The sequence below is a fragment of the Engystomops pustulosus genome, chromosome 1 (genome assembly GCF_040894005.1).
Source record: "Engystomops pustulosus chromosome 1, aEngPut4.maternal, whole genome shotgun sequence".
In the NCBI taxonomy this organism is placed as follows: Eukaryota; Metazoa; Chordata; class Amphibia; order Anura; family Leptodactylidae; genus Engystomops; species Engystomops pustulosus.
The window spans coordinates 266,085,214-266,110,675 of NC_092411.1; the positions used below are offsets into that span (position 1 = coordinate 266,085,214).

At 47.7% G+C, this 25,462-nt stretch overlaps 1 protein-coding gene across 1 annotated transcript; it reads left to right on the plus strand.

The window, feature by feature from the left end:
• Positions 1–401: 401 nt before the first annotated feature.
• Positions 402–23,009, plus strand: WDR1 (WD repeat domain 1). Its single transcript, XM_072126077.1, has 15 exons — positions 402–561; positions 2,619–2,740; positions 4,482–4,572; positions 6,205–6,352; positions 10,701–10,881; positions 15,669–15,746; positions 15,833–15,913; positions 16,655–16,888; positions 16,987–17,074; positions 18,568–18,724; positions 18,965–19,052; positions 19,248–19,358; positions 20,835–21,008; positions 21,317–21,461; positions 22,356–23,009. The coding sequence occupies exons 1-15, from the start codon at positions 546–548 to the stop codon at positions 22,463–22,465; spliced, it is 1,824 nt and encodes a 607-aa protein (XP_071982178.1). The 5' UTR covers positions 402–545; the 3' UTR covers positions 22,466–23,009.
• The last annotated feature ends 2,453 nt before the right edge of the window (positions 23,010–25,462 follow it).

Genomic DNA, 25,462 nt, shown 5'->3' on the forward strand with positions numbered 1-25,462 from the left:
CATAAGAATGAACTTTAGTACAGGGTTCTGTGATGTGAATGAATGAATGAGGCTTTGCTTGGTGATCTGTGATTAGAATGAAGATTGTTAGATGTATATGGTAACGCATGTCACATAAGAATGAACTTTAGTACAGGGTTCTGTGATGTGAATGAATGAATGAAAGCTGCTGATATTCTCTGATCTGTAGTAACAGAATGAATGTTAGTGTAGTATCATGGTTCCAGGTCTAGGGAATGATGTGATACATATGGATAACACAGTTCGGCTCCCGTCCCATTAGAATTCCATAAATGTCCATTCTCGCCCACAGTAATGATGGCGGCGGCCGCCTCCCCGCCCCCGGGTGACGTCAGGACGAGCTGACAGCGCGGCGCGGGCGGGGGGAGCGCTGGAGGAGCTCATTGTTGACCATATATGGTCACAGCACAGGGAGACGTCGCAGCTGGGAGCTCGGGCTTTGGCTTCCGGGTTTGTATCGCTGGGCGGCCGGGAGCAGAGGCTTATCCGTATACACTCCGTACAGGCTCCGCACAGACCGCATCATGCCCTATGAGATCAGTAAGTGCAGGGGCAGCCGCCCGTCACACCCGCAGGACACGGGCCCGCAGTGTGCGTATAGGGCGCCGTGCACACAGCCCCGGAGCCGCGCCTGTACCGCAGTATGCGTATAGGGCGCCGTGCACACCGCCCGGAGCCGCGCCTGTACCGCAGTGTGTGGCAGCACTTGTCAGGGAGTTCTCCCGGCAGCCTGTTGCGGGGGTCTCCTCCCTCCCTCCTGAGTGCGGGCCCTGAGCTTATTACAGGGGCCCCTATGGGTGGCAGGCAGTTAGGGGGTGCCCTCTGTAGGTGTTGTGCATTTTTGTGGGTGCCCTCTGTCTATGGTGCACAGTTCTGGGGGTGCTGCTTGTGTCTGATGGACAGCTATTGGGTTGCAATGAATGAAGGGGGGCACAGCTCTGGGGGGTGCCGCCTGTGTGGAGGTGGGCACACAGATTTGGAGGGGGGTACACTAATCTGGGTTTAGGGTGCTGTCTGTGGAGGGGGGCACACTAATCTTGGGGGGGGGGGTCTCTGCCTTTGGAGGGGAGCACACCGATCTGGGGGGGGGGGGGGGTCTCTGCCTTTGGAGGGGGGCACGTAGATCTGGGGGGGTCTCTGCCTTTGGAGGGGGGCACGCAGATCTGAGGGGGGGGGTGGTTTGTTGCCTGTGGAGGGGGGCACGCAGATCTGGGGGGGGGGTGTCTCTGCCTTTGGAGGGGGGCACAGATCTGGGGGAGGGGGGTCTCTGCCTTTGGAGGGGGGCACGTAGATCTGGGGGGGTCTCTGCCTTTGGAGGGGGGCACGTAGATCTGGGGGGGTCTCTGCCTTTGGAGGGGGGCACGTAGATCTGGGGGGGTCTCTGCCTTTGGAGGGGGGGCACGTAGATCTGGGGGGGTCTCTGCCTTTGGAGGGGGGCACGTAGATCTGGGGGGGTCTCTGCCTTTGGAGGGGGGGCACGTAGATCTGGGGGGGTCTCTGCCTTTGGAGGGGGGCACGTAGATCTGGGGGGGGGTCTCTGCCTTTGGAGGGGGGCACGTAGATCTGGGGGGGGGTCTCTGCCTTTGGAGGGGGGCACGTAGATCTGGGGGGGGGGTCTCTGCCTTTGGAGGGGGGCACGTAGATCTGGGGGGGGGGTCTCTGCCTTTGGAGGGGGGCACGTAGATCTGGGGGGGGGTCTCTGCCTTTGGAGGGGGGCACGTAGATCTGGGGGGGGGGTCTCTGCCTTTGGAGGGGGGCACGTAGATCTGGGGGGGGGTCTCTGCCTTTGGAGGGGGGCACGTAGATCTGGGGGGGGGGTCTCTGCCTTTGGAGGGGGGCACGTAGATCTGGGGGGGGGTCTCTGCCTTTGGAGGGGGGCACGCAGATCTGAGGGGGGGGGTCTCTGCCTTTGGAGGGGGGCACACAGACCTGGGGGGGGGGGTTGACAGTGGAGGGGGCGCAGCTCTGGGGGAGTGCTGCCTGTATCTGTTGGACAGTTTTTGTATGTTTTGTAGGTACGGTGCCCCATCTGATTGGCATGCTACTGAGAGATGCTGTTTGTATTGGGTGCACAAGCTTGAGGTGAGGTGGGTGCTTGGCATGATGTGTCTGGGGGGCATAGATGTTGATAGAGTTGGTACATGTTGTGATCACTGTGACCTTAGTGGGTGCCCCCTGTGACTATATGGTTGCAGTGCCCTGTGTGCTCTGCTATAGGTAGGGTGCCCCGTCACACTGGCATGCTGGGGTGAGATGCCTGATATGGCAGGGGGGGCTTGATATATACATATATACAGTATGTGGCGGGCAGTGAGATGTCTTCTATCATCTGGGGTTTGTGTAACTACAGATACAATTGTATCCCGCCTGGACTATCTGTGACCTGAATAGATGCGACTCTGGGCTGAGACCTGATGATACTGATACATTGTAACAGACTCTCAGCTGTGGAGAAGGAATGAATGATGATTATCACATGGAGATACATGTGGCTGGAGAAAGTTGTTCCTTGCACAGCCTGGTATGGAGTGGGGGCGCCACTGTGCCACTTCCTCCATTGTTATTACATGATAGGTATGTTTCCTTCTCTCCTTTAGAATATGTCTTCGCCAGCCTTCCTCAGATGGAACGAGGAGTGGCCAAGGTTCTCGGAGGAGACCCCAAGGGAAACAACTTCTTGTACACAAATGGGAAATGTGTGATCATCCGGAACATTGAGGTAGGACATGATACATGTGTGTGCGCTCTGTATCCTCCTCTAATCTACCATCTGATCACTGTGCACCTCCGCTTTACCCCCATAGCTCTGCCCATGGCTATTCATGTAATGCTTTGCTGGGGCCTCATGGGATTGATGGCAGAGCAGCAAAATCTTAAAATCAAGGAGAGCCACGTATTTGCTCCCTGTCCATTTATTCTTGGTGGTGCATATAATATGCCACTATTTGTTACTGCCTTATTGAAACATGTAACCCCAAATGCCATGTTCCTGTGATCAGTATCCGTCCTGTTCTTCCACCTGGTGTTGCGCCCACATTGGATGCCTGATCCGCACAGTCTGGTTACTGCTGCCTTCTCTTACTACCAAGATTCTTTTGATCATGTAGAGATTCTAAAATTGGCACAACAGGTTGTTTTGCCACGCAGGCCACCTGTCGACTGTAGCGTGGCTGAGCTGTGCTGCACAAACAAAATAAATCGTGCTGGTTGTATATTGGCGCTCCTGGGGGAGACAGGAAGGCACACGTCCGTGTAGAGGGAAGTGGCCTCTCCTGCTGTATACAGGGCCTGGCAGAAGTTTTGCAGAAGTCTTACATAAGGGAAGTGCTTGTTACGTTGTGTTCTGTGCCTGATATGCGGCAGCGAGTGCAGGCTTGTCAGGCTGAGCAGGGAAGCGGTGGCCAGTCTGCTGCGCGCCGCCCGTCTGTCATTATCCTGCCCGTAGGATCTACGTATCTGGGGTGAGTCAGAGCCGCGCCCGCAGAGGTGACTTGTGTAATTCATTCCTGGAAGGGCAAATGTTACTTACAGGCAATGATTACCCTGCTCACACCCCGGACCCCCAGGATCCTTCTCACCCCTCACTGTAACACTTTGTAACAATTCCTCAGGTCCATGAGTAGATATTTCCTAGCTGTGGTTCTGTGTAGTGTGTATCCCCTGCCACATCATGCCGGCCAGGGCCTGGCACACAATGTATTGACCCTGTGTGTGTCTGGTTCTGTATTTGTACTTTTTACATTTTGCAATGGGCTGATATTCCGGACTGTTCCTGGAGAGCATAGATCCTGGATTTATTAACCACCTGCTTACTCACCGGACTATTTGTAGCAGTGGATTTCGGCGTCTCCTATTCAAGTCTGCCGGACGGCGCTGCCATACGTAAATCCACCGTTATAAATAGGCGCAGCTGATCTACGGTGGCCCCCGAATGTCAGACTATGACCGATACTAAAGAGCTGATGTTGGGTTATAAAACTGGGGATAACCCCCTTTGAAAGTTTAGTCTGTGATATCAGCATTAACCCTAAATTTCCCTTAATGCTGTATTATATAATCGTGTTAGCAGTGACATGCAGGCGGCTCTTCTACACACCGCGAGCCCGCGCACAGCTGGATATCCGTGATCGCAGCGTCTGATCTGTTGATCTTTCTTGTAACGGGTCTCTAATGAGGATGGATATAAAAGGGGGGTTGGGGAATGAATTATTAATGCTCTGGTTTGTAGAGCTTCTTTGATCCCCTGAATCCTCAGTTATACGATGTTTAATAACACCCTGTGCCCCCATACCCCCCCCCCCCCTTCGGCTGATCTACAAATGAGGCTTTACACTATTGACTTAGTGATAAGCGGCGGAGCCCATGATGAATACGCCGAGCTATGCACCTTGTACCTCAGATAAATCATGTCTGTACGTATAGAAATAATCTCTATTCTGTTGTATCTTTCCCCATTGTAGAACCCGGCCATTGCCGATGTCTACACCGAGCATGCTCACCAAGTTGTTGTTGCCAAATATGCTCCCAGTGGGTTCTACATTGCGTCTGGAGGTAGGTGAATGGATAATATAATGTGGATATCATGTTGTGGGGGAGGCAGGGATTTATTTACAGGTGGAAGGGGGGAAAAGCTGTAATTTCTGTGCCTAGAAGAGATGCAGAAGATGTACTCAGTGTGCATATATGACACCTGAAAGAGACCAGAAAGCAGTACTGTCTGTGCCTAAGGGGTTTATGCTCATGGGTAATTTACTGGGATAGAGGCAGTACTGCCTGTGATAGTATCTCTTACCGAAAGATACAGGAAAGTGCTACTGTCTGGGCACCGTTAATTAGAAGAGAGGGGGAGGTATTTCTGTTTTTGCCCACATGATTTACAGGGACGGACAGGAGGATAATACTATCTGAGTACAGCACTTAATAAAGAGACAGTAAAGTAGTACTATCTGTGCCTGTGCCTATATTATTCAGTGGAAGAGATAAGGCAGCACTATCTATACCTGGATCCTTTAATGAGAAAGATGGTAAGGAAGCACTCTTATTAAAGGATGTAGGCACAGATAGTGCTGCCTTCCTATCTATCTGTGCCTACGACCTTTAACGAGAGTCCTGCCGTTCTGTCTCTCTTTCACTAAAAGATGTAGCCACAGATAGACAGGAAGGCAGCACTATCTGAGCCTACATACTTTAGTGAGAGAGACAGGAAGGCAGCACTCTCATTACTTACTAAGGTAAGCAGCTCCCAAGCCCTTCACCAGTGTTCAAACACTGCACTGACATAGCCCTCCAGACCAAGCTTACGGTGGTCCGACGTATTCATGAGGGGGGCGGTCCGAGACTCTCCCCTCTCCTCTGCTTCTCACCTGGACCTCCTCGGACCGCCCCCTCATGAATACATCGGACCGCTGTAATCTTGGTCCGGGGTTCAGACAGCTATGGCAGAGTAGAGTTTGCTAGCTTTATTGGTATGTTTCGATAAAACTAGCCGTTTAACACTTCTATTACTGGGATAGGGCTAGGAGCTGCTTACTTTAGTAACTAAGGAGGGTTTAGTTGGGGTGACAGGTCCTCTGTAATGAGAAGCGGGAAGGCAGAACACACTACGATCGCCTCTTTAAAGGGTTAGTCAGTGAAGCCGTCCTGCCTGTTTCATTTACTGAAAGATGCAGAAAGGTAGTACTGTCTGTGCCTGCATCATTTTGTAGGAGAGGTAGGTAGTACTATCTGAGACTACATCCCTTAATAAGAGTGTGTGCTGCATTTCCCTCCTATCTCTGACTACGTCATTTACTCAGAAAGAAATTGAGACCATTTTCTCTGCACCTACATTCGATGGGAGGCATGTACAAGGCAGGACGGTGAGGTAGTCCTATCTGTGCCTACATCCTCTATATATGATGGGTAGGCAGCGTTATCTATATTCTGGTTTGGATGTAACCTTATATATATTCTAGACCAGAGAAGCCTGGTAATGCTGGGGCTCTGTATGGTGGTGTACCTCTGCGCTGTGGGCGTACCGGGCACACCCCGGGTGACCATCTAGTGTAGGGAATGAATGATCATGTTTTTCCAGCCCAGTAGAAATGAATGATGGCAGATTATGTACAATCCTCTATGCATTATTCAGGAAGTGCAGGTCACCGGTAACGTGATGATGGAGGTCTCCATGTTCTTCCTTGTCAGATATCACGGGGAAGCTCCGAATATGGGACACCACACAGAAGGAGCATCTGCTCAAGTACGAGTACCAGCCCTTTGTGGGCAAGATTAAGGACATCGCCTGGACCGAGGACAGCAAGAGGATTGCCGTGGTGGGAGAAGGAAGAGAGACGTAAGGAGGCGCTTCCCGATTTTGCTGGTTTCTTTTAGGTTATCGGATGTTTGATGCTAAGGTTACTAGAGTATAGGATGGAGTGTTACTGCCCGACCACTGGGACAGAGCTGTGGTATTGGATAGTAAAGCGAGCGGCGCAAGTAACGCCATCAATTAAGGCCTCATTATACAGTTTTATCGTGTTCTAGCTTGACAACCATAGTGCTTGATGCCTCTGTGGGTAGTATACAGCTGTACAGTACATCGTGTACCACTGAGTTATCTATCTCTTCCCATGGGCCGCTACTAACTCTCGCACTCCTATCCTTGGTCGTGTCTATAGAACTACTTGATCACTGCGCCTCTGGAGTAGTAGAGAAAATCGCGAGTCCCTGACCTCCCCGGTGGAGGAGTTTGTAGCCTGTAGATGTTGTGTTCACCCTGTGACTTGGATGTCTGACAGGATACATAAGTGCTATCTTGTGTGCGCCAAGAATTGTCTCTTAATCTTCAAGGCGATGGTTTGTACCTATTCCAAGACGCGTGGGAAAAAATTCTGATTGTGACTGGTGTTTGTTAAGGGATGTTTGACAGCAGAGCTCCATGTGTGAATGAGCTGAGAAGAGTCACTTTTATAGGCTGAAGCATCACTTAAGATGGCCATATCTAGGTTCTGGTACTACTTAAAGATAAGAATCTCATCTTTCGAATTGCATCCGGCTCATGGTTCTGGTCTACGGAATCTGAGATGAAGACACGGGAGATTAATCAGAGCTTCTACGCCAGTTTTGCATTCCTGCTCCGCGCTTGCACACTTCTGTGTGCAGGTTTTTATGCAAAACATCCGGTCGTCGTTTTACCCGGCAGCCATGCTTCCCAGCAGATACATCAAGAGGCCAAAAGCCCCTTGATGTTTCCACAGGGATGTGGCCTTGATGATACCCCAGCACACAAGCCTGATGTTCACATTAAAGAGCGAATTCTAGAAAGTACATTTCATCCCCTGCCGGGAGCTGGTAGTTCAAGGAGGTAAAATCTGCTGACAGGTTCCCTTTAATGTTGTCTATAGCATCTTGTAGAAAGTGCAGCAATGACATCACCTGTCATGTAGATTTATTGCTCTATGATGCTGACGTGTACTGACTGCACCGCTGCTTGTAAATATTAACATCTCCTATGACATCTATTGTGTGGTAGGTTACGTTGTACACGGTCTGTGCTCCTCCGCTCTGCTCCAGGCAGATCATAAACATATTATGTATGTTGTGGGTTTAATGGCTGAATGAATCCCTGTATGTATTTGGCATAATGGAGGTGATCTCCCAGGAGGCGCTGAGGCAATGGAAGGCTCCCACGTGGGGGGAGAGGAGGTTTAACTCTTAGGTGGCTGAGTAGCCGACATTGTTCTGCGTCTTCATGTTTATATTCCGTTCATCTTTGTAAAGTGCAGGAGGTTTTTAGGTTTTCTCGTGTATCCCACTTATCGGTCTTGGTGTTGACCTCATCTGTATTAATTCAGAAGACAACCTGAGGCTGGACACATCTGCTGTGACTTTTATTGTTGTGCATGGAATTGGAACTTTTTTTTTGGTGGTCAACTTTGTATAGCTTTTCATTACATAAATATCAATCTTCAAATATACTTTCTGTATCGGTTTTCTAGAAGCTTGCTGTCATTTTATAGGAAGCTTCATGTGGATAAACGCTGCTCTGTGGTCATATGACGTCACACGGGTGCAGGACTCGTTATATCCCAGAGGTTAATCAAAGCTGCAGGTGCACGGCTCATATAACACAGTTTTGATTAATTTCTGGGATATAACGAGCGGGGCACCCATGTGGCGCCTCATGACCAGGAACATAATGAGCCATGCACCTGTGTGGCGCCTCATGACCAGGAATATAATGAGCCATGCGCCTGTGTGACGTCTCATGACCAGGAATATAATGAGCCATGCGCCTGTGTGACGTCTCATGACCAGGAATATAATGAGCCATGCACCTGTGTGACGCCTCATGACCAAGAATATAATGAGCCATGCACCTGTGTGACGCCTCATGACCAAGAATATAATGAGCCATGCACCTGTGTGACGCCTCATGACCAAGAATATAATGAGCCATGCACCTGTGTGACGTCTCATGACCAGGAATATAATGAGCCATGCACCTGTGTGACGCCTCATGACCAGGAATATAATGAACCATGCACCTGTGTGACGTCTCATGACCAGGAATATAATGAGCCATGCACCTGTGTGACGCCTCATGACCAGGGACCAGCATTTATTCACAAGAAGAAAACAATGAAACTTCCTTTTGAATGTCAGCAAGCAGAGGTCTAGAGAACTGTGAGGAATTGATGCTGCACTCTCCTAGCCCAAGCCTATCGATGTACCCGTATTGTAGCTTAGTTCTGTTAGTGTTAACATGACCCGCGGTTTTGCCCCTCTTTTCAGTCCATAGTTGCCACATTTTTATAAACTTTGTCAAACCCTTTAATTCAAGTCCAGACGAGTGTTCCTTTACTGCGGTGTTGATATTACTAGCAGAAGATGGGGTGATCGCTTATGTGGAGACCTGACTACTTTTTGCACCTAGCTCCAAGATAAAATCGAGGAGGGGGGGGAGTAACACGAACGGAGAGGATTTTAAAACCAATCTACCCTCACCCTGCATTCCTGTGAACTCCAACTACTGCCTGAACAGACCAGTTCATGACCAGTAGTGTTACTGCCGCTGTACGCACTGTCCTGCCATCTCTAACCCCTTCCCAACTCATCCACTTCCTGTACACCACCCCTATACGCACTGTCCTGCCATCTCTAACCCCTTCCCAACCCATCCACTTCCTGTACACCACCCCTGTAGGGAATGTCCTGCCATCTCTAACCCCTCCCCAACCCATCCACCTCCTGTACACCACCCCTATACGCACTGTCCTGCCATCTCTAACCCCTCCCCAACCCATCCACCTCCTGTACACCACCCCTATACGCACTGTTCTGCCATCTCTAACCCCTCCCCAACCCATCCACCTCCTGTACACCACCCCTATACGCACTGTAATGCCATCTCTAACCCCTTCCCAACCCATCCACTTCTTGTATACCACCCCTATACGCACTGTCCTGCCATCTCTAACCCCTTCCCAACTCATCCACTTCCTGTACACCACCCCTATATGCACTGTCCTGCCATCTCTAACCCCTCCCCAACCCATCCACTTCCTGTACACCAGCCCTATATGCACTGTCCTGCCATCTCTAACCCCTTACCCAACCCATCCACTTCCTGTACACCACCCCTATATGCACTGTCCTGCCATCTCTAACCCCTTACCCAACCCATCCACTTCCTGTACACCAGCCCTGTAGGGAATGTCCTGCCATCTCTAACCCCTTCCCAACTCATCCACTTCCTGTACACCACCCCTATACGCACTGTCCTGCCATCTCTAACCCCTTCCCAACCCATCCACTTCCTGTACACCAGCCCTGTAGGGAATGTCCTGCCATCTCTAACCCCTTCCCAACCCATCCACTTCCTGTACACCACCCCTGTAAGGAATGTCCTGCCACCCCAGTAGGGAATGTCCTGCCATCTCTAACCCCCTTCCCAACCCATCCACTTCCTGTACACCACCCCTGTAGGGAATGTCCTGCCACCCCAGTAGGGAATGTCCTGCCATCTCTAACCCCCTTCCCCTTTCTATTTATGTGACTATTTTGTGCACATACATAGTGTAGCAGTGGTGTCTCCGGTTGCTTTGCATGTGTGTTTTCCGCTCGGTTACATAAGTTCCTTTTTTATTTTGCATCTTCTCTACAGGATTTTATGCAAATCTCTGATTCACAATCTTAATTGTGCAAAACCCTGGGATCTGACAGGTTGCATGTAAACACCCCCCACGCAAACCCATCGCTGACAGCCGCAAGAGTGCTGGTTGCTATGAAGATACTTGAAAGCGACTGAATCCCCCCCCCTGAAATATAATTATAGACTTTTGATTTATTCAGAATCCGAATTCCTCGATGATTTTGGAGCGTTTGTAGTTTTGATTAACCCTTTCTTTAGGCTTGTGGGTAGATGTTTGAAGGTTTAGAGGGAAACTATTTGCTGCACAATCATTGTTCCGAGGTTGATCCAAGCGGCTCTGGTTGGTCCATCAATTGTCTGTTTCGGGGACCTACCATAGTGCAGAGATCTGTGAGGACACTGTGATTAACAGACCGAAAACGGTTGTATGAAACCGGCGAAAGGTCAATCGTTACATGGTTTGTTGCCAGCACTTCGACCCAGCCCCCCGCCCCCGACTCGTTACTTATACTGTAACCATTGACGTCTCTCCTCTCCCCACATCCAGGTTCGGCTCTGTCTTTCTCTGGGACACGGGCTCCTCCGTTGGTGAGATCACAGGACACAACAAGGTGATAAACAGCGTGGACATCAAGCAGACGCGGCCCTACCGTCTGGTGACCGGCAGCGATGACAGCTGCTCGGCGTTCTTCGAGGGACCACCATTCAAGTTCAAGTTTACAGTCCCTGTGAGTCCCGTGACCTGACACCGCTGCACTTTCTGAAATGAGGTTTTCCTGTGACCTGGTTTGCACTGTCATTCCATCCCGCATGGCTCTGCTTAGTAAGAGGTTATGTGGTGGTGGGGAATAATGCAGGGAAACCACACGGGATGTGAAAACTGAGAGATCAGCGTTATCTGAGAGGTGAACGACAAATATATGCAGGAGGCCGGCAGTTTTATCATCTTTGGAGACAGTGTCCAGCCATTCCCAAACTTGTTACATTTTATATGCCATGGTTTCTTAAAGGGGTATTTTGGAAATGTACCCGAATATAAATATATAGATATTACATTAAAAAGTGGTCAGAACTCCAATGGTCCAATTTCAAAACTAGGTGAACTTTTATTGAAATAGTGGCCACGTTTCGGCATCAAACACCTTCATCAATAGTGATGGTGTTTGACACCGAAACGTCAATCACTTTTGATGAAGGAGTTTGACGTCGAAACGTCGCCACTATTTCAATAAAAGTTCACCTATTTTTGTATTTTGGACCATTGGAGTGCTGCTCACTTTTTACAACCTTTGATTATTTGAGGACCCTGCCGGAGCCTGTGGGGGCCTTGCACCTCTCCTTCTGAGGAGTACTTGCACTGTGCGGGCTTGGATTTTACTGCTATGGCTCCATTTGGAATTGCAGTTCACCCACTTTATTATAGAATGGCACCGAGCTACAGACTTGTTACATCTTGAGTACTCAATGTGCTGCCACAGAATCGACCAGGGTGTTGGGGGTCCCTTCCTGATCTTGTAGAAATCACCTGTTATAAAGTAATTTCTAAAAGTAAATAATTCTAGAAAACGCCCTTTATAGGAAATCTACCATTAAAACCCATCATAATAAATCAGGGAAACTTATTCATAGATTCAGGAATTGTGACTGTAGTAATCTTCTTATATTTGTTATCCATGGTCTCCTGCCTTCTTATATCGACTTTTATAATTATGTTAATGAGCCCAAAGTGCTTAAGGAGAATACTTGTAAAATTAAAAAACTGAGGGGCAGATTTACTTACCCGGTCCATTCGCGATCCAGCGGCGCGTTCTCTGCGCTGGTTTCGGGTCCGGCCGGGATTTATTAAGGTAGTTCCTCCGCCGTCCACCAGATGTCGCTGCTGCGCTGAAGAGCATCGGAACGCACTGGAGTACACAGAGCCTCACCGAGTGAAGGTAGGTGCAATTTTCGCGACGCATATATATATTTTTTTTAAATGCGGCGGATTTTCTGAATCCGTCGGGTTTTCGTTCGGCGCATGCCGGCGCCGATGCGCCACAATCCGATAGCGTGCGCCAAAATCCCGGGGCAATTCAGGGAAAATCGGCGCAAATCGGAAATATTCGAGTAACATGTCAGGAAACCGCGAATCAGGCCCTTAGTAAATGACCCCCTGAATGTCCCCCATGTGTCTTTTTTGACCTCATGGGGGACATATAAAGTAAAAACGCACACAAAAAATATGAATAAATATTCATAAAAAATCGCATTTCCCCATATTAAAAAAAAAAAAAAAAAATCCCCTGCTACACTACAAAAAGCATCACCATATGCCTATTATATATCGCACATCGACTATACGTATTATATATCAAAACTAACAAAATGGGGAATTCATAAATAATCACTATATATAATTTAACCCCCCCCCCCCCCCAATAAAACTAAAACTAGCTCTGTGTCCCAGAAAATACGCCACCAAAAATTGTAAGATAGTGTGTGGGTTTTTGTTTTTTTTTTTTTTAAAACATTCTATGGCCTTTAAACCGCCGCTTATGAAAATTCACTAAAATGTCTAACCTTGTAAGGTTCTGTCACTAAGTGGCTAAAGCAGCTGTATGGGATTCGCTTTTTATTTTCTACAGGCCCAGGGGGGTGTAAAACTAAAACGCTATACACGCCTCACTCCAGCGTTCCAAATACAGAATGCGCATTTAATCACCAGCCGCCACTTTGTATACGGGTGCTCAGCGGTGATTTGCCATCGGCAGTGCACGCCCACTACCGTGACGGGAGCTCGGCTGTTTACGTGATGTCCCCACTGAACCACCGGGTGGTGATGGGAAGTGCTGAGCTATAAGGAACGCGAGTGCTAGATATTGCTATTATAGCACCTTTGTCCTACCAAGGTAATAGTCCGGGTTAGAAAACGACCAAAAAGTGTTAGTACTTAATATTCTCAGCAGTTTTCCCTTCTTCCCGTGCTGGGGTCTCCATCCATGTCCATACACTTACATGAATATTAAACCATGGGGACTGCAAGGTCTGCTGATCCTTTTTATGTTGGGACAGCTCCGGGCATGTAAGGGTTAAGGCGCTAGCATTATTTCCGGATTATGAATAATAAAAGCACATGAAGCGCTGGGGTTGTGGCTGTTGACTGTCCGTGTACGGGGCATTGTTATAGAGCACAGAGCCCCCCGCTGCCGGCAGTGTATAGTATGGGGGATTATACAGGGAGCCGGGATGTCGCTCCGCGGTGTAACATTACAGTGACAGGGATTGTGCCGCTCCGTCACTCCTCATTGTGGCGTCTCTCTCTAGTTCCCGGTCAGACGGTCGTAGAACACTGGGGTCTCTTTTTGTGTGTCTTTCGCTTGTGTCCCTAATGATCCAGACTCGGCTGTCCCTCTGAATTATTCATGCCTCCACAACCCGCTGCCCCGATCAGTCTGCTTCCAGAGAGAAGCGTCTGGTGAATCTCTATTCCTCCCGCATTCAGATTCTTCGCTCGCTGGGCTGATGCTTAAATGGCTTTGCCACGTGATTTTGTTTTTTTTCATCCTGGTATTGTCTGCGACGGGTGGATGGCATCTTGTATTGTCCAAGATGATACAGGGTGCCCCCTCCTCTCGCCCGCCTGTCGCAGACAACACAGGGTGCCCATCTGTATTCTTCAGTTTTTAAAGGCTTTCCCCAACCATATTTTATTGTTAGTGTGTATAGTCACTGCACAGTGTTCAGAGTGTTGGTATCTGCAGTGACAGAATGATGTTGATAATGACATTTAGTGTAATGATGTCCCATTTCAGTGCCAAAGTAGAACTGCCCTTCTAGGTCCTAGGAATCAGGGGAAGCGGAGAGTGAGAAAGCCTATTGGTTAGGCTACATGCACAGTTTACCATCCATTTACTAGGGGTGTTGAAAACCTAGGGACATTATTTGCCAGCCTTCAGTTTAGTTTGAGGGGTCCACAAAAAATGATGACCCATGGAGCGCTTTTGCCGACGTGCACCACAGGAATGCATCCGTTGTACAATTATTTTTCTTATTTCGCTAGACAAACCCCTTTAAATGAAATTAACTTTTGGTTAATTTCTGTCTTGTTAAACCAGGACTGACTGACTGAAGCTCACATATGTGTTAGAAGGGGGGAGAGGGAGCAGGAGCTGAGCTCACACACGTGTTAGAAGGGGGGAGAGGGAGCAGGAGCTGAGCTCACACATGTGTTAGAAGGGGGGGGGGGAGAGGGAGCAGGAGTTGAGCTCACACATGTGCTAGAAGGGGGGAGAGGGAGCAGGAGCTGAGCTCACACATGTGTTAGATGGGGGAGGGAGCAGGAGCTGAGCTCACACATGTGTTCGACGGGGGAGGGAGGGAGCAGGAGCTGAGCTCACACATGTGTTAGACGGGGGAGGGAGGGAGCAGGAGCTGAGCTCACACATGTGTTAGACGGGGGAGGGAGGGAGCAGGAGCTGAGCTCACACATGTGTTAGAAGGGGGGAGAGGGAGCAGGAGCTGAGCTCACACACGTGTTAGAAGGGGGGAGAGGGAGCAGGAGCTGAGCTCACACGTGTGTTAGTAGGGGGGAGAGGGAGCTGAGCTCACACATGTATTAGAAGGGGGGAGAGGGAGCAGGAGCTGAGCTCACACGTGTGTTAGTAGGGGGGAGAGGGAGCTGAGCTCACACATGTGTTAGACGGGGGAGGGAGGGAGCAGGAGCTGAGCTCACACGTGTTAGAAGGGGGGAGAGGGAGCAGGAGCTGAGCTCACACATGTGTTAGAAGGGGGGAGAGGGAGCAGGAGCTGAGCTCACACATGTGTTAGACGGGGGAGGGAGGGAGCAGGAGCTGAGCTCACACATGTGTTAGACGGGGGAGAGAGGGAGCAGGAGCTGAGCTCACACATGGTGGTCTCCCGTCGCCAGCAACTGAGAATTAGTGACTGCAGAGGGGAAAACTGCTATATAAAATGTATATTATTGTCACCCATTTTACACTTTAAACCTTCAGAACCCCCCCCCCCCCATTACTGCGTAAAAGAAATGAAGACTGAACCGAGGTGTTAATATTTACTATGCTCCGCATTCGCTTTCCTTGTTATCTCCTTTAATGAGACATATGATACGTTTTATCCCTCGCTGGAAAGTGGAGCCGGTGTCCAGTGTCAATTAATCATTGATTGGGAGCGGCTTCTACGGATTCCTCACAAATACTCACTTACCATATACTGTGAGGCCCTGGAACGTGTAATAAACGTAGTGAATCAAGAATGGCGCAGCGTCTAATTCAATGGATTGGGGGAAACTATATTATATCTCGTAATGCAGGGGCCATGTTATCCTGCACAGCCACAGTGACCGCTCCGTCCTCCTGTATGGATGTCAGGTCCTGGTGTAGAGATGTCCGCAGGAGGGTAACAGCAATTCTAAAACAAAAATGATAATTTGATGAAATGTGGGTTGATATGAAATGTTTCTTCTGTATAATCCTGTCTTGCGGTCGGACATTTACCGGATTTGTGTTTTGCGATGCAGGACCACAGCCGTTTTGTCAACTGTGTGCGGTTTTCACCCGATGGCAACCGATTTGCAACAGCCGGTGCGGACGGCCAGGTAACACATAGGGATATGGGGGACAACCAGCAATTTTTAAAATGGTCTTTTCCCACATGTTCACGTTATTTTGTATGTTTTAATAGATTTTCCTGTATGATGGAAAAACTGCGGAGAAAATTGGCAGTCTCGGCGGCGAAAAAGCTCACGATGGAGGAATTTATGCAGTAAGTGTTTTTTTTTTTTTTTTTTTTTTTTGGTTTAAAATTCTATCTTTAGTTTAGACAAATGATTGATTGAATTTTTGTTTGTATGTTGCGTGATTTTATTTTATTTTTTTGGCTATTATAAACCGTTCCTTGGGAAAGACTACGGCTGCTTTCAGATGATCATATGCCCGCACGGCTAAGGTCGCCTGGATGGAGAGAACGACAAGTAACACGGGCAAAGATAGGGCATTTCCTATCTTTTTTTCCAGTGTGTGGAGCGGTACATTGCCGTCTATACGGGACGTATGTGCAGCCACAAGCTTTAACTTGGATTAAAGTTGCCTAAATGGGTGAATACTCAACTTCTGGTGTATTATCTATGATGTGGGTGGTCTGATAGAGATGCACTTCATTGGGTGGGGGGGATTTATCAGTAGTGTCTGAGGTAAAACTGTTCTAGTTGCCCATGGAAACCAATCAGAGCTCAGCTTTAAATTTATAAACCGCTGTGGTAAAATGAAAGCTGAGCTCTGATTGGTTGCCATGGGAAACTATAATAGTCCTGCTCTCGGACACTTCTGATAAATCTCCCCCATTATGGCTGAATTGCCAAAAGTTTAATTCCGACGGTGGCGTCCAACCAGAAGTTCTAAAAATTTTTAATTTTTTTTAAAAATGGTAATGAGTGCCAATGTCGCCCCCTCTTACGTCCTGGTCATACATCCCGCTGTAATACACGGCTCCTTTGTTTCCCTATAGATTAGCTGGAGCGCTGACAGCACCCAACTCCTATCTGCATCCGGGGACAAAACCGCTAAAATCTGGGACGTCGGGGCCAACTCTGCAGTCACCACGTTCCGGCTTGGGACGGATACGCTGGACCAGCAGCTGGGATGCTTGTGGCAGAAGGATTACTTGCTGAGTGTATCCCTGTCTGGATACATCAGTTACTTGGACAAGAATAACCCGGACAGACCCATCCGTGTCGTCAAGGTTTGCTGCACCAGTACTTTATTTTATTTTAGTTTTTTGTCTTTCGGTTGTTAAGTAGTTAAAATATATATATTTTTTCTTCTCCCCTCCAATTTTAGGGTCACAGCAAGTCCATCCAATGCATAACTGTCCACAAAAGTGACGGCCGATCCACCATTTACACCGGCAGCCACGATGGACACATCAATATCCTTTTACTGATGGCATTAAAGGTTTATTTCCATCACCCAATGATGAGGTATAGCCCATTGATATCTGGTCCTAACAATCCACAATGCTGGAGCCTGTAGTCCCTCTTGTTTTATGGCCTTGCATCTTGACTTGCACAATATTCTTCGTTTTTAGAGCTGGTCCTCGTTGGTAAACGGCTTAGTATTTGGTGGGGTGGCTTATTTTATTAAAGGGCCAGACCATATACACAAAAGGGGGTATTCAGAATGGGGGGCCCACAGGTAGGGGCTGGATCAAAGCTGCCAGGGGCCCTTTTCTTCGGAAAGGAAGGGTGTCCTTTCTGTTCATCTGCCGTTTTAAAGGGAACCTGTCACCAGGGAGCTCATTTTCACTGAAGAAAGATTGTAAAAGCCCATGACACCTGCAGTGCAAAAATGCGCCTCTGCCTTTTCTTAGCATTTGTATTACAATATAACTGTGTTTCATAACTTACTCTTGCATCCTGATAAAATCCTGGGGTAGTCACAGGGTCTGGGCTTTGGTTTGGATGCATTACAAAAAAACATGTGACTTGTCTTTGCTGCAGGCTGCCTCCATCTTTGTGCTCCTATACAGCTCCTCCCTCCCCCACTGATGTCAGTCTCACCAGCCTGTGACCTCTGAGAAGGAGCAGGAGGGAGGAGATGTACAGGAGCACAAAGGTGGGGACCTAGCTCTGAGGAGTGAGTAACACAGACAAGGCACATGTTGTTTTTTTTTAAATGCATCCAAACCAAAGCCCAGCTCCTGGGACTACACAGAGGATTTAATCAGGGTGCAATGTAAGTTATAACACACAATTATATTGTAATGAAAATGCTTATAAAAGGCAGACATATGTGCACTGCAGCTGTAATGGGCTTCTGCAACCTGTCTTTAGTGAAAATGAGGTCCCTGGTGACTGGTTCCCTTTAAATACCTTTTGGAGGGCTTTTAAAGGTCCTGGAAGGAATCTTCTATACTGGTGTGTTTAAAAGCAGACCTACATGTATGAGGGTTTCAAAATTGGTGGATGGCATGGGAGGCCTCAGCCCCAGGCTGTCACCCAAACCGCCCATATTATACTGCCCACAAGTGCTCCCCCAATGATTTGGAGTGCCCTATTTACTTCTATGGGACCTCGGCCATGAATAAGGAGTACGTTATTAATGTGCTCCTCTGATATGAAGCAGGTATGAGGCACTTGCGGGGTCCAATTTGTGTGATTACTTGGAGCACCAGCATATGGACCCATTTACAAGACCCTACCTATGGATAGGGGAGAAGTGTACTGCATGGCACTACCCCACTTTTCCATTAATACCTATATTTTTATATTTATTTTCGATATACAACCAAAAAAGTTGGGACGAGATCCGTCAAAACGATTCTGTAGTGGGGGACTACATTCGCACAAAGAAAAAAATATTCTGTAAAATTTTGTGTTATCCATGTTATATAAAAATGTTTTTCTTAACCATTGTCCATACATTATTTTGATGCCGAGACTGGGGAGAGCGACTCCTTTTCTGGCAAAGGTCACACCAACCAGGTGTCCAGTATGGCGGTGGACAGCTCCAACCAACTGGTCACGTGCAGCATGGACGATACCGTGCGTTATACCTGCCTGACCGAGAAAGCCTACAGGTGTGTGGAGTTCTGCTGATGCTTCCCGTTTTGGGGTGAAATAGCAGGTTCCCCCCCCCCCCCTCAAAATTCCCATATTTGTCTATGGATTGTACAAGATATTTTACCTTCTCTCTATATTCAGGAATCCAGAACACTAGGGGAGTTCAGCTCTGAAGCATGTCGTATTGTTAATGTAGCTAGGGTTAGGTAGACTGGATAACTTTTGATTATTTTTCTTGTTTTTTTTTCCACCACCAGCCCTCAGAATACTGTTAAATTAGACGTCCAACCGAAAAGCATTGCCGCTGGGCCTGGAGGCTACGCCGTCACCGTGTGCATTGGCCAGGTACATGCCTTACACTTCCAGTGTTCTTCTACATATATACATCCGTAGTTCTTCATTGCTAAATCTGTGTGATGCCGTCATCTTGAAGGTCTTTCGCCTCGGCTTGTGTGCGGGTTCCTTCGATCTGTCAGATGCCTACCTAATCCTGAAACGTTCCTTTTAATATGTATTTGTTATGAATCTATGTTTCCGCAGATTGCGCTGCTAAAGGACAAGAAGAAGGTGTTTGTCGTTGATTCTCTGGACTATGAGCCGGAAGTTGTTGCCATACACCCCGGGAACGGAGACGTTGCAGTCGGTGGTGCGGTAAGTTCTATGTCTACAGGTTTCTCCTAGAATTATCAACAACGTTACTCGCTTAATTTTCTCCCAATTATCCAGAAAATAATCTATGGGATCAGGAGGCTGGAACGGTCTACACACTTGACAACAGATAGTGCTACCCTTTTTTTTTTTTTTTTTTTTTTTTTTCTGGATCACTATATCAGTGCTGAGATAAATGCGGCCATTCCTTCCCAGTGCGTTACTCCTCTGATCTATGGCATAGAGTGCACCCCTGAGCATGTACATAAAATGCAGCCACATTCATCTCAACCAAAAGGGGTATTGGCCGTGCACAAGGTACGTCAGGCCAAATGCAGCTTGTTAAGCCATGAGCTGCTCCAATGAACACTTCCATAACTGATGGCAGATCATTTGGAGCAGGAGGTCGGGTAGCTGTGAGTGCAGCTGACTGCACTGCTCCTGGGTCCTCTCCTGCTCATGACGCAGTTCTGCTTTGAGTCCTGATGCCGACACCTAACCCCAGCAAATAACACAGAGCAGAGCGGCGCAGGGAGGAGAAAAAGTCAGGAAAGGAGAGAATTTGTTTTTTTTGTCTGCTCTGAGATCTCCAGTATTGATTGCAGTTTTTGGACTCTGGGGCGGTAGTAATTGCTGTACTCTGGCATCCAGGGTGCTGGTTACTGATGCGGCTCCTTAAAGTGAAGCAGTATGACAATATGGCCCTTGGACCAATGAATGTCTGGCCTAAATCCTTACATCAGGAATTGAACAGCCATTTTAAAAAAAAAAAAATCACATTTTTTATAATTTATTATATGTTTGGAGTCTGTCCACAGCCCTGCCCCTAACAATGTATTTTCTATAAGGCCACTTTTATATCTTGTTGTAGCCCTCTTTTGTAAGAATAGAGCATTCTGCTAGGATGTATCCCCCCTGTATGTGCGCACAGTTGGATATGTTGTCCAGTTCAGCTCCTCCCCTTAAAGCGGGAAGCGGAGGAGTGCACATCAATGATTGGCAGCTGCTGATATTTTTGGAGTTTCCCCAGTGATGTCACTGTCCTTATATAGTCCGTGACATCACCAGAGACCTTCAGGTCTACTCTCAGTGGAGGCTTGGGATGGATGTAGTACAGCTACATCCGTCCTCCATAGGCTATCATGGCCTCCACTGAACGTAGACATTGCTCGGCAGCAAGAAGACATAGCATGCTGCAGCTTTCTGACAGATTCTATGCAGATGGAGGCAAACAGGACGCCAGCATAGGTCTATGTATATACTGGGAGCTTTCCTGGTGTATACACTAAATGTATCCATAAAACAAGATGTGTGTGCAGCCTATCATTGCCTGTATCTCTGCATCAGCCTCCGGATGCCATAGATTTTCGTGAATTGGGAAGTATATGAAGAGCAGCGCACCAAGGGTTGGTCACGATATCTCGGCACAGATACTTCCATTACACGGACTGGATCATTGTAATTTCTCTCTCTCCATAGGACGGCAACATCCACCTTTATTCCATCCAAGGGAACACTCTGAAGGACGAGGGGAAGACTCTGCTAGTGAAGGCGGCCGTCACCAGCCTCGCCTACTCCAACGATGGAGCCTTTCTTGCTGCGACCGACGTCAACAGAACGGCCACCGTCTTCACCGTCGCTGACGGATACGCGGTAAGTAGGCGCTGATGGATTCGCCTATAGCTCAGAACATGTGCTGTCTAATACAGCTGGTTGCAAAAGTATTCATACCCCTTCAAAATTCCCTTGCTTTTAACATTCTAGCAACAAACCTAAAATGAGTGTTATTGATATTTTACGTGATGGATGCATCAAAAAGCAATTAACTTATCAATGGTAAAGTCCTGGACTGCCCCTTTAAGTGCTGTAGCTGCACTTGCGCACAGAGCCGTGTGTGCGGCTCATTGTTTTGGCTTAGTTTTAGTTTCCGTAAGTAATTTTTGTCTCTTTTTGTTTGCTAGGAGAAGGATCGCTTCTACGGGCACCACGCTAAGGCGGTCTGCGTGGCCTGGTCACCGGACAATGAGCATTTTGCCACTGGGGGCATGGATATGATGGTTTTTGTATGGACCGTGAGCGATTCAGATAAACGTTTAAAGATGCCAGGTAATCCTGAATGTACGGTAACTTGTAATCTAAAGACCAAGTGGGCTGCATGTGTCATGACATATTGGCCACTAGGTGGCATCGTGCTAACATTTGTTTTTCTATGTGACTGTGCACATGCTATTGCTCAGTATGGACACAAGGGGTCAGTGCTTTCCCATACAACACAATACACCTCTAGCAAAAACTTCTTTTAGAAGTAAATGGACTGAGTTTGCAGCATGTTCAGGTCTGACTGTGGAAAGGTAAGTTCACTTTTTTTTTTTTTTTTAAATATTTTATTTTCCATTTTCAAAAAATAATCTACTCTTAATAACCTGCCACTAATTCCCTGCTCCTTTCAGGAGATCTGAATGTAGTTCAGCAGATCTGGTTAGTTATGTCAATTACAGTGAAGGAGCCATCTGCAGAAGAGAGAGCTTGACTTCAGTGTTTAAATCTCCACCTCCTTGACTTTATAAGCAATTTACTTCTCACTATGAAGTTGATTTTCTGAATAATGAAAGCAATGTGATCTAGAAGGTGTTCAGCTGTTTGCCAACATACTGGTAGTGGTTTATTTCTGCTGACGGGTTCCCTTTTAAGCTTCCAAAAGGTTGACAGCAAGCAGATATTTAGAAAATGCGGAGAAATTGATCAAGTATATTCAAAAATGGTATAACTTTTCATTACACAAACAAGATCAATTGCTCAAGGAGGACGACCCCTTTTTAAGTAAAGTCTTAGCTGTTGAATCGACTCATCCACTACATGGTGTCTGCTCCTAAAGACTCCCATTCAGGACCGCCCCCCCACCCTCTGAGGGTGTGACTATATCGTATGTAGTTGTATTGGACGCCTTCCGGTCACTTGCTCTACATTGTACATTGACCTTCTCTCTCTTTAATCTTCCAGATACCCATCGGCTACACCACGTGAGCGGTTTGGCTTGGCTGGACGAGCACACCTTGGCCACCGTGTCCCACGATGCCTGTGTCAAACAATGGACAGTCACCTATAAATGATCCCTGAGCGTGGACCGGCACAACATAGCTAGGACTACTGCAATTGGAAATTCTATTAAAAAGAAAAGAAACAAATTCTATATATATATTTCTGTTCTCTGCTCCGTGGTTTACATGGCCACGTTCTCATTCTCCAGACATAGGTGGTGTGTCTATCTATAACACATGTAATATTAAAAAAAAAAAGAAACAAAATGAAAAAAAAAGCTTTAGTCAGTGACCGCTCGCAGGTGAATCGCTCTTACATGTCAGATTTTGTCATCGACATTCCAGAGGTAACAGGCCAAATACCGCAGCGTCAGAGGGAGGGCGAGCCCCTACGTACCGGCAGGACGCAGCCTTCTCGCTGTCCTTTCCTCGTACAGAACATTTCTGTATTTGCTGCCATGGTGACAATAGTTGTGATCTATTTTTACAATCCTGGTGCATTTACCGTGTTTTGTTGCTCTGCTTGTCCTTAAAACTGTTGCCTCAAAAAAAAACCCCTGTCCGATGATCATGGGGGTACATGAGAAACAAAATAAACTTTTTTATGTATAGTTTTCTTCTGCTTTGTGGGTCTCTTTTTGGTGCTGAGGATTCGGGTGGGGGGGGGGGGGGGGGGCTGTGGATGGTATCCAGAAATTTTGTGCATTACAGGGGTTTTCCCACGAACGTATAGGGGTCCAACCTGCTGATCAGTTGGGGCCTCAGTGGTGAGACCACCACAGATCACGAAAACGAGGGGTCCGTCAGAATAACAATTTCCATCAGTTCCATAGAGATCAATGGAGAAGAATGGTGGCTGTCTGCTCAATAGTCTGATGGAGTGACTAGAGGTCTGACAGACCCCTCGTTTTCTTGATCTGTGGGGGTCTCATCACTGAGACCACCATCGATCGCCAAATTGGGCCCTATGCTTTGCTGAAGCTCCAAATAAAGCAGCAGTTAACTTGAGACGACCCCTTTGGGAATTAAGTGGAGACCGTGAGCACGGGTGATGCCTGCCCCTGTTCAAAGGCTGCAGGGGCCTATGGCAGGAGATGACCCAGTGTCCTCACATGATGCCTAGGTGCAGGTCCTATTTGGAAGGACTTGCACCTAGCAAATATTTCTGATAAAACACCCAACCCAACAGTGGATCCCATTAAAAAAGGGTCTGGAAACACAATGTCAACTATCGTTCGGGACGTGCAAAGTCAAAGAAACTACTGCTGAATACACCACGGGTGCTTTAAACCAATTTTGGCAAATGAGCACCGTGGTGGATGTGAAACAACTTTCAGATCCGGATTTCTGTTGTACCGTGCTGGTAGAAGTTTGACAGAGGACCCATGAATTCCTTCTTGTCAGATGTGAGACTTGTGGATATGTAGCTGAGGAACCTCCGGTGGGGCCTTATGATAAACCATTACAAGACAACCCAATTCGGGGGCTGCTGTGTTCTATCTTATAGAGGTTGATGGAGAGTGTCCTCCAGAATCATTGCCTATGGTGGACCCAAGGTACCATAGTCCTACGCTGGGTAGAGTAATGGTGTAGCAAATGTTTATTTAGCTGACCCCGAGTCTGACTCGTCTGATATTTGTAGACTGTTCTTCCATCTGTACAAATGTGCAAATCGTTTTCATCACATCAAGGCGTGGTACCATTCTACAAAGGACATAGAACGTGCCCCAGGTACATGACAGCTGGTCTTCCTTCAGTCGTCTCTGGGAAGAAGTATAGAAGACTATAGAGTATGTCTACACCTTATGTGAGAGAGGCCGATGTTTCCAACACTTCATGGTATCTATTCCATGACAAATTGCGACCCATGGAAAGGCCAAAGGAAGGGGGGGGGTTCAAGAGGAACACAGTACTAGCTGATGTCACTATAGTGGCCATATTTTGGTCAGCAAATCTTTATCTCCATGTCCTACCTTCAAAAATCTTAAATTCTTTGGTAAAAAAAAAGTCATGTACAGAGCTGTGTGTGCTTCTTTCCAGTTAAGGTATGAGATGAAATTGGAGAAAAATACTTTTGTGCCATTTTCTTGTGCTATCTTTTTGTTCTAAGGGACACCTCTCCTTTATTTCTTGAGTTGGGATGATCATGGGGGATACCAAATTTATAAAGGTATTCATATGTTTTTACACTGGGTTTTAATTTTCATATTCTGACACACTAAACCTTTTTTGATGGCTTAAAGGGAACCTACCACCACAAATCTACCTATAAAGGTAGATCGGGTGGTAGGTGGATCAATGGGACGTGAGGATAGCCCTTTTAAGGGCTAATCCTCACGTCCCCACACTTTTTTAACTTTTATTAAACTTGTATGCAAATTTACTTATGCGGCTACTGGGGCCTGGAGTAGCCGCATCTGAGGTTACACGGTAGCCTCTTTTCCCCTCCTACTCACCATCTTCGGCGCGCAGCTCCGCGCCCTTGTCCGGCGATCCTGCCATCTGCGCATGCACAGGAGAGCAGGCCCGTGCCTGTTTCCGAGCAGTGACCACGCATGCGTGGGCCTGCTCTTCCGCGCATGCGCAGACGGCAGGATCGCCGGACGAGGGCGCGCAGCTACGCGGAGCTGCGCGCCGAAGATGGTGGGTAGGAGGGGAAAAGAGGCTACCGGGGCGTGGAGTAGCCACTCAGATGCGGCTACTCCACGCCCCAGTAGTAAATTTGCATACAAGTTTAATAAAAGTTAACAAAAAAGTGTGGGGACGTGAGGATTATCCCTTAAAAGGGCTATCCTCACGTCCCATTGATCCACCTACCACCCAATCTACCTTTTATAGCTGGATTTGTGGTGGTAGGTTCCCTTTAACATGTACAGCCTCTGGCAGACTTTAGAGATCAGGCTGAAGGACCGGCCTGAGATAAACTCTTAGCAACCGATCTCCGCGCCCCAATGACCCTCACGGGTGGAGGGGGGCAATTGAAGAAAACTTGCCACTTTGCCAGAGACATTTAAATGGTTAAGGCTTGAGATTGGTTCCAGCACCGACACCTGGCGTAACGTCAAGTGT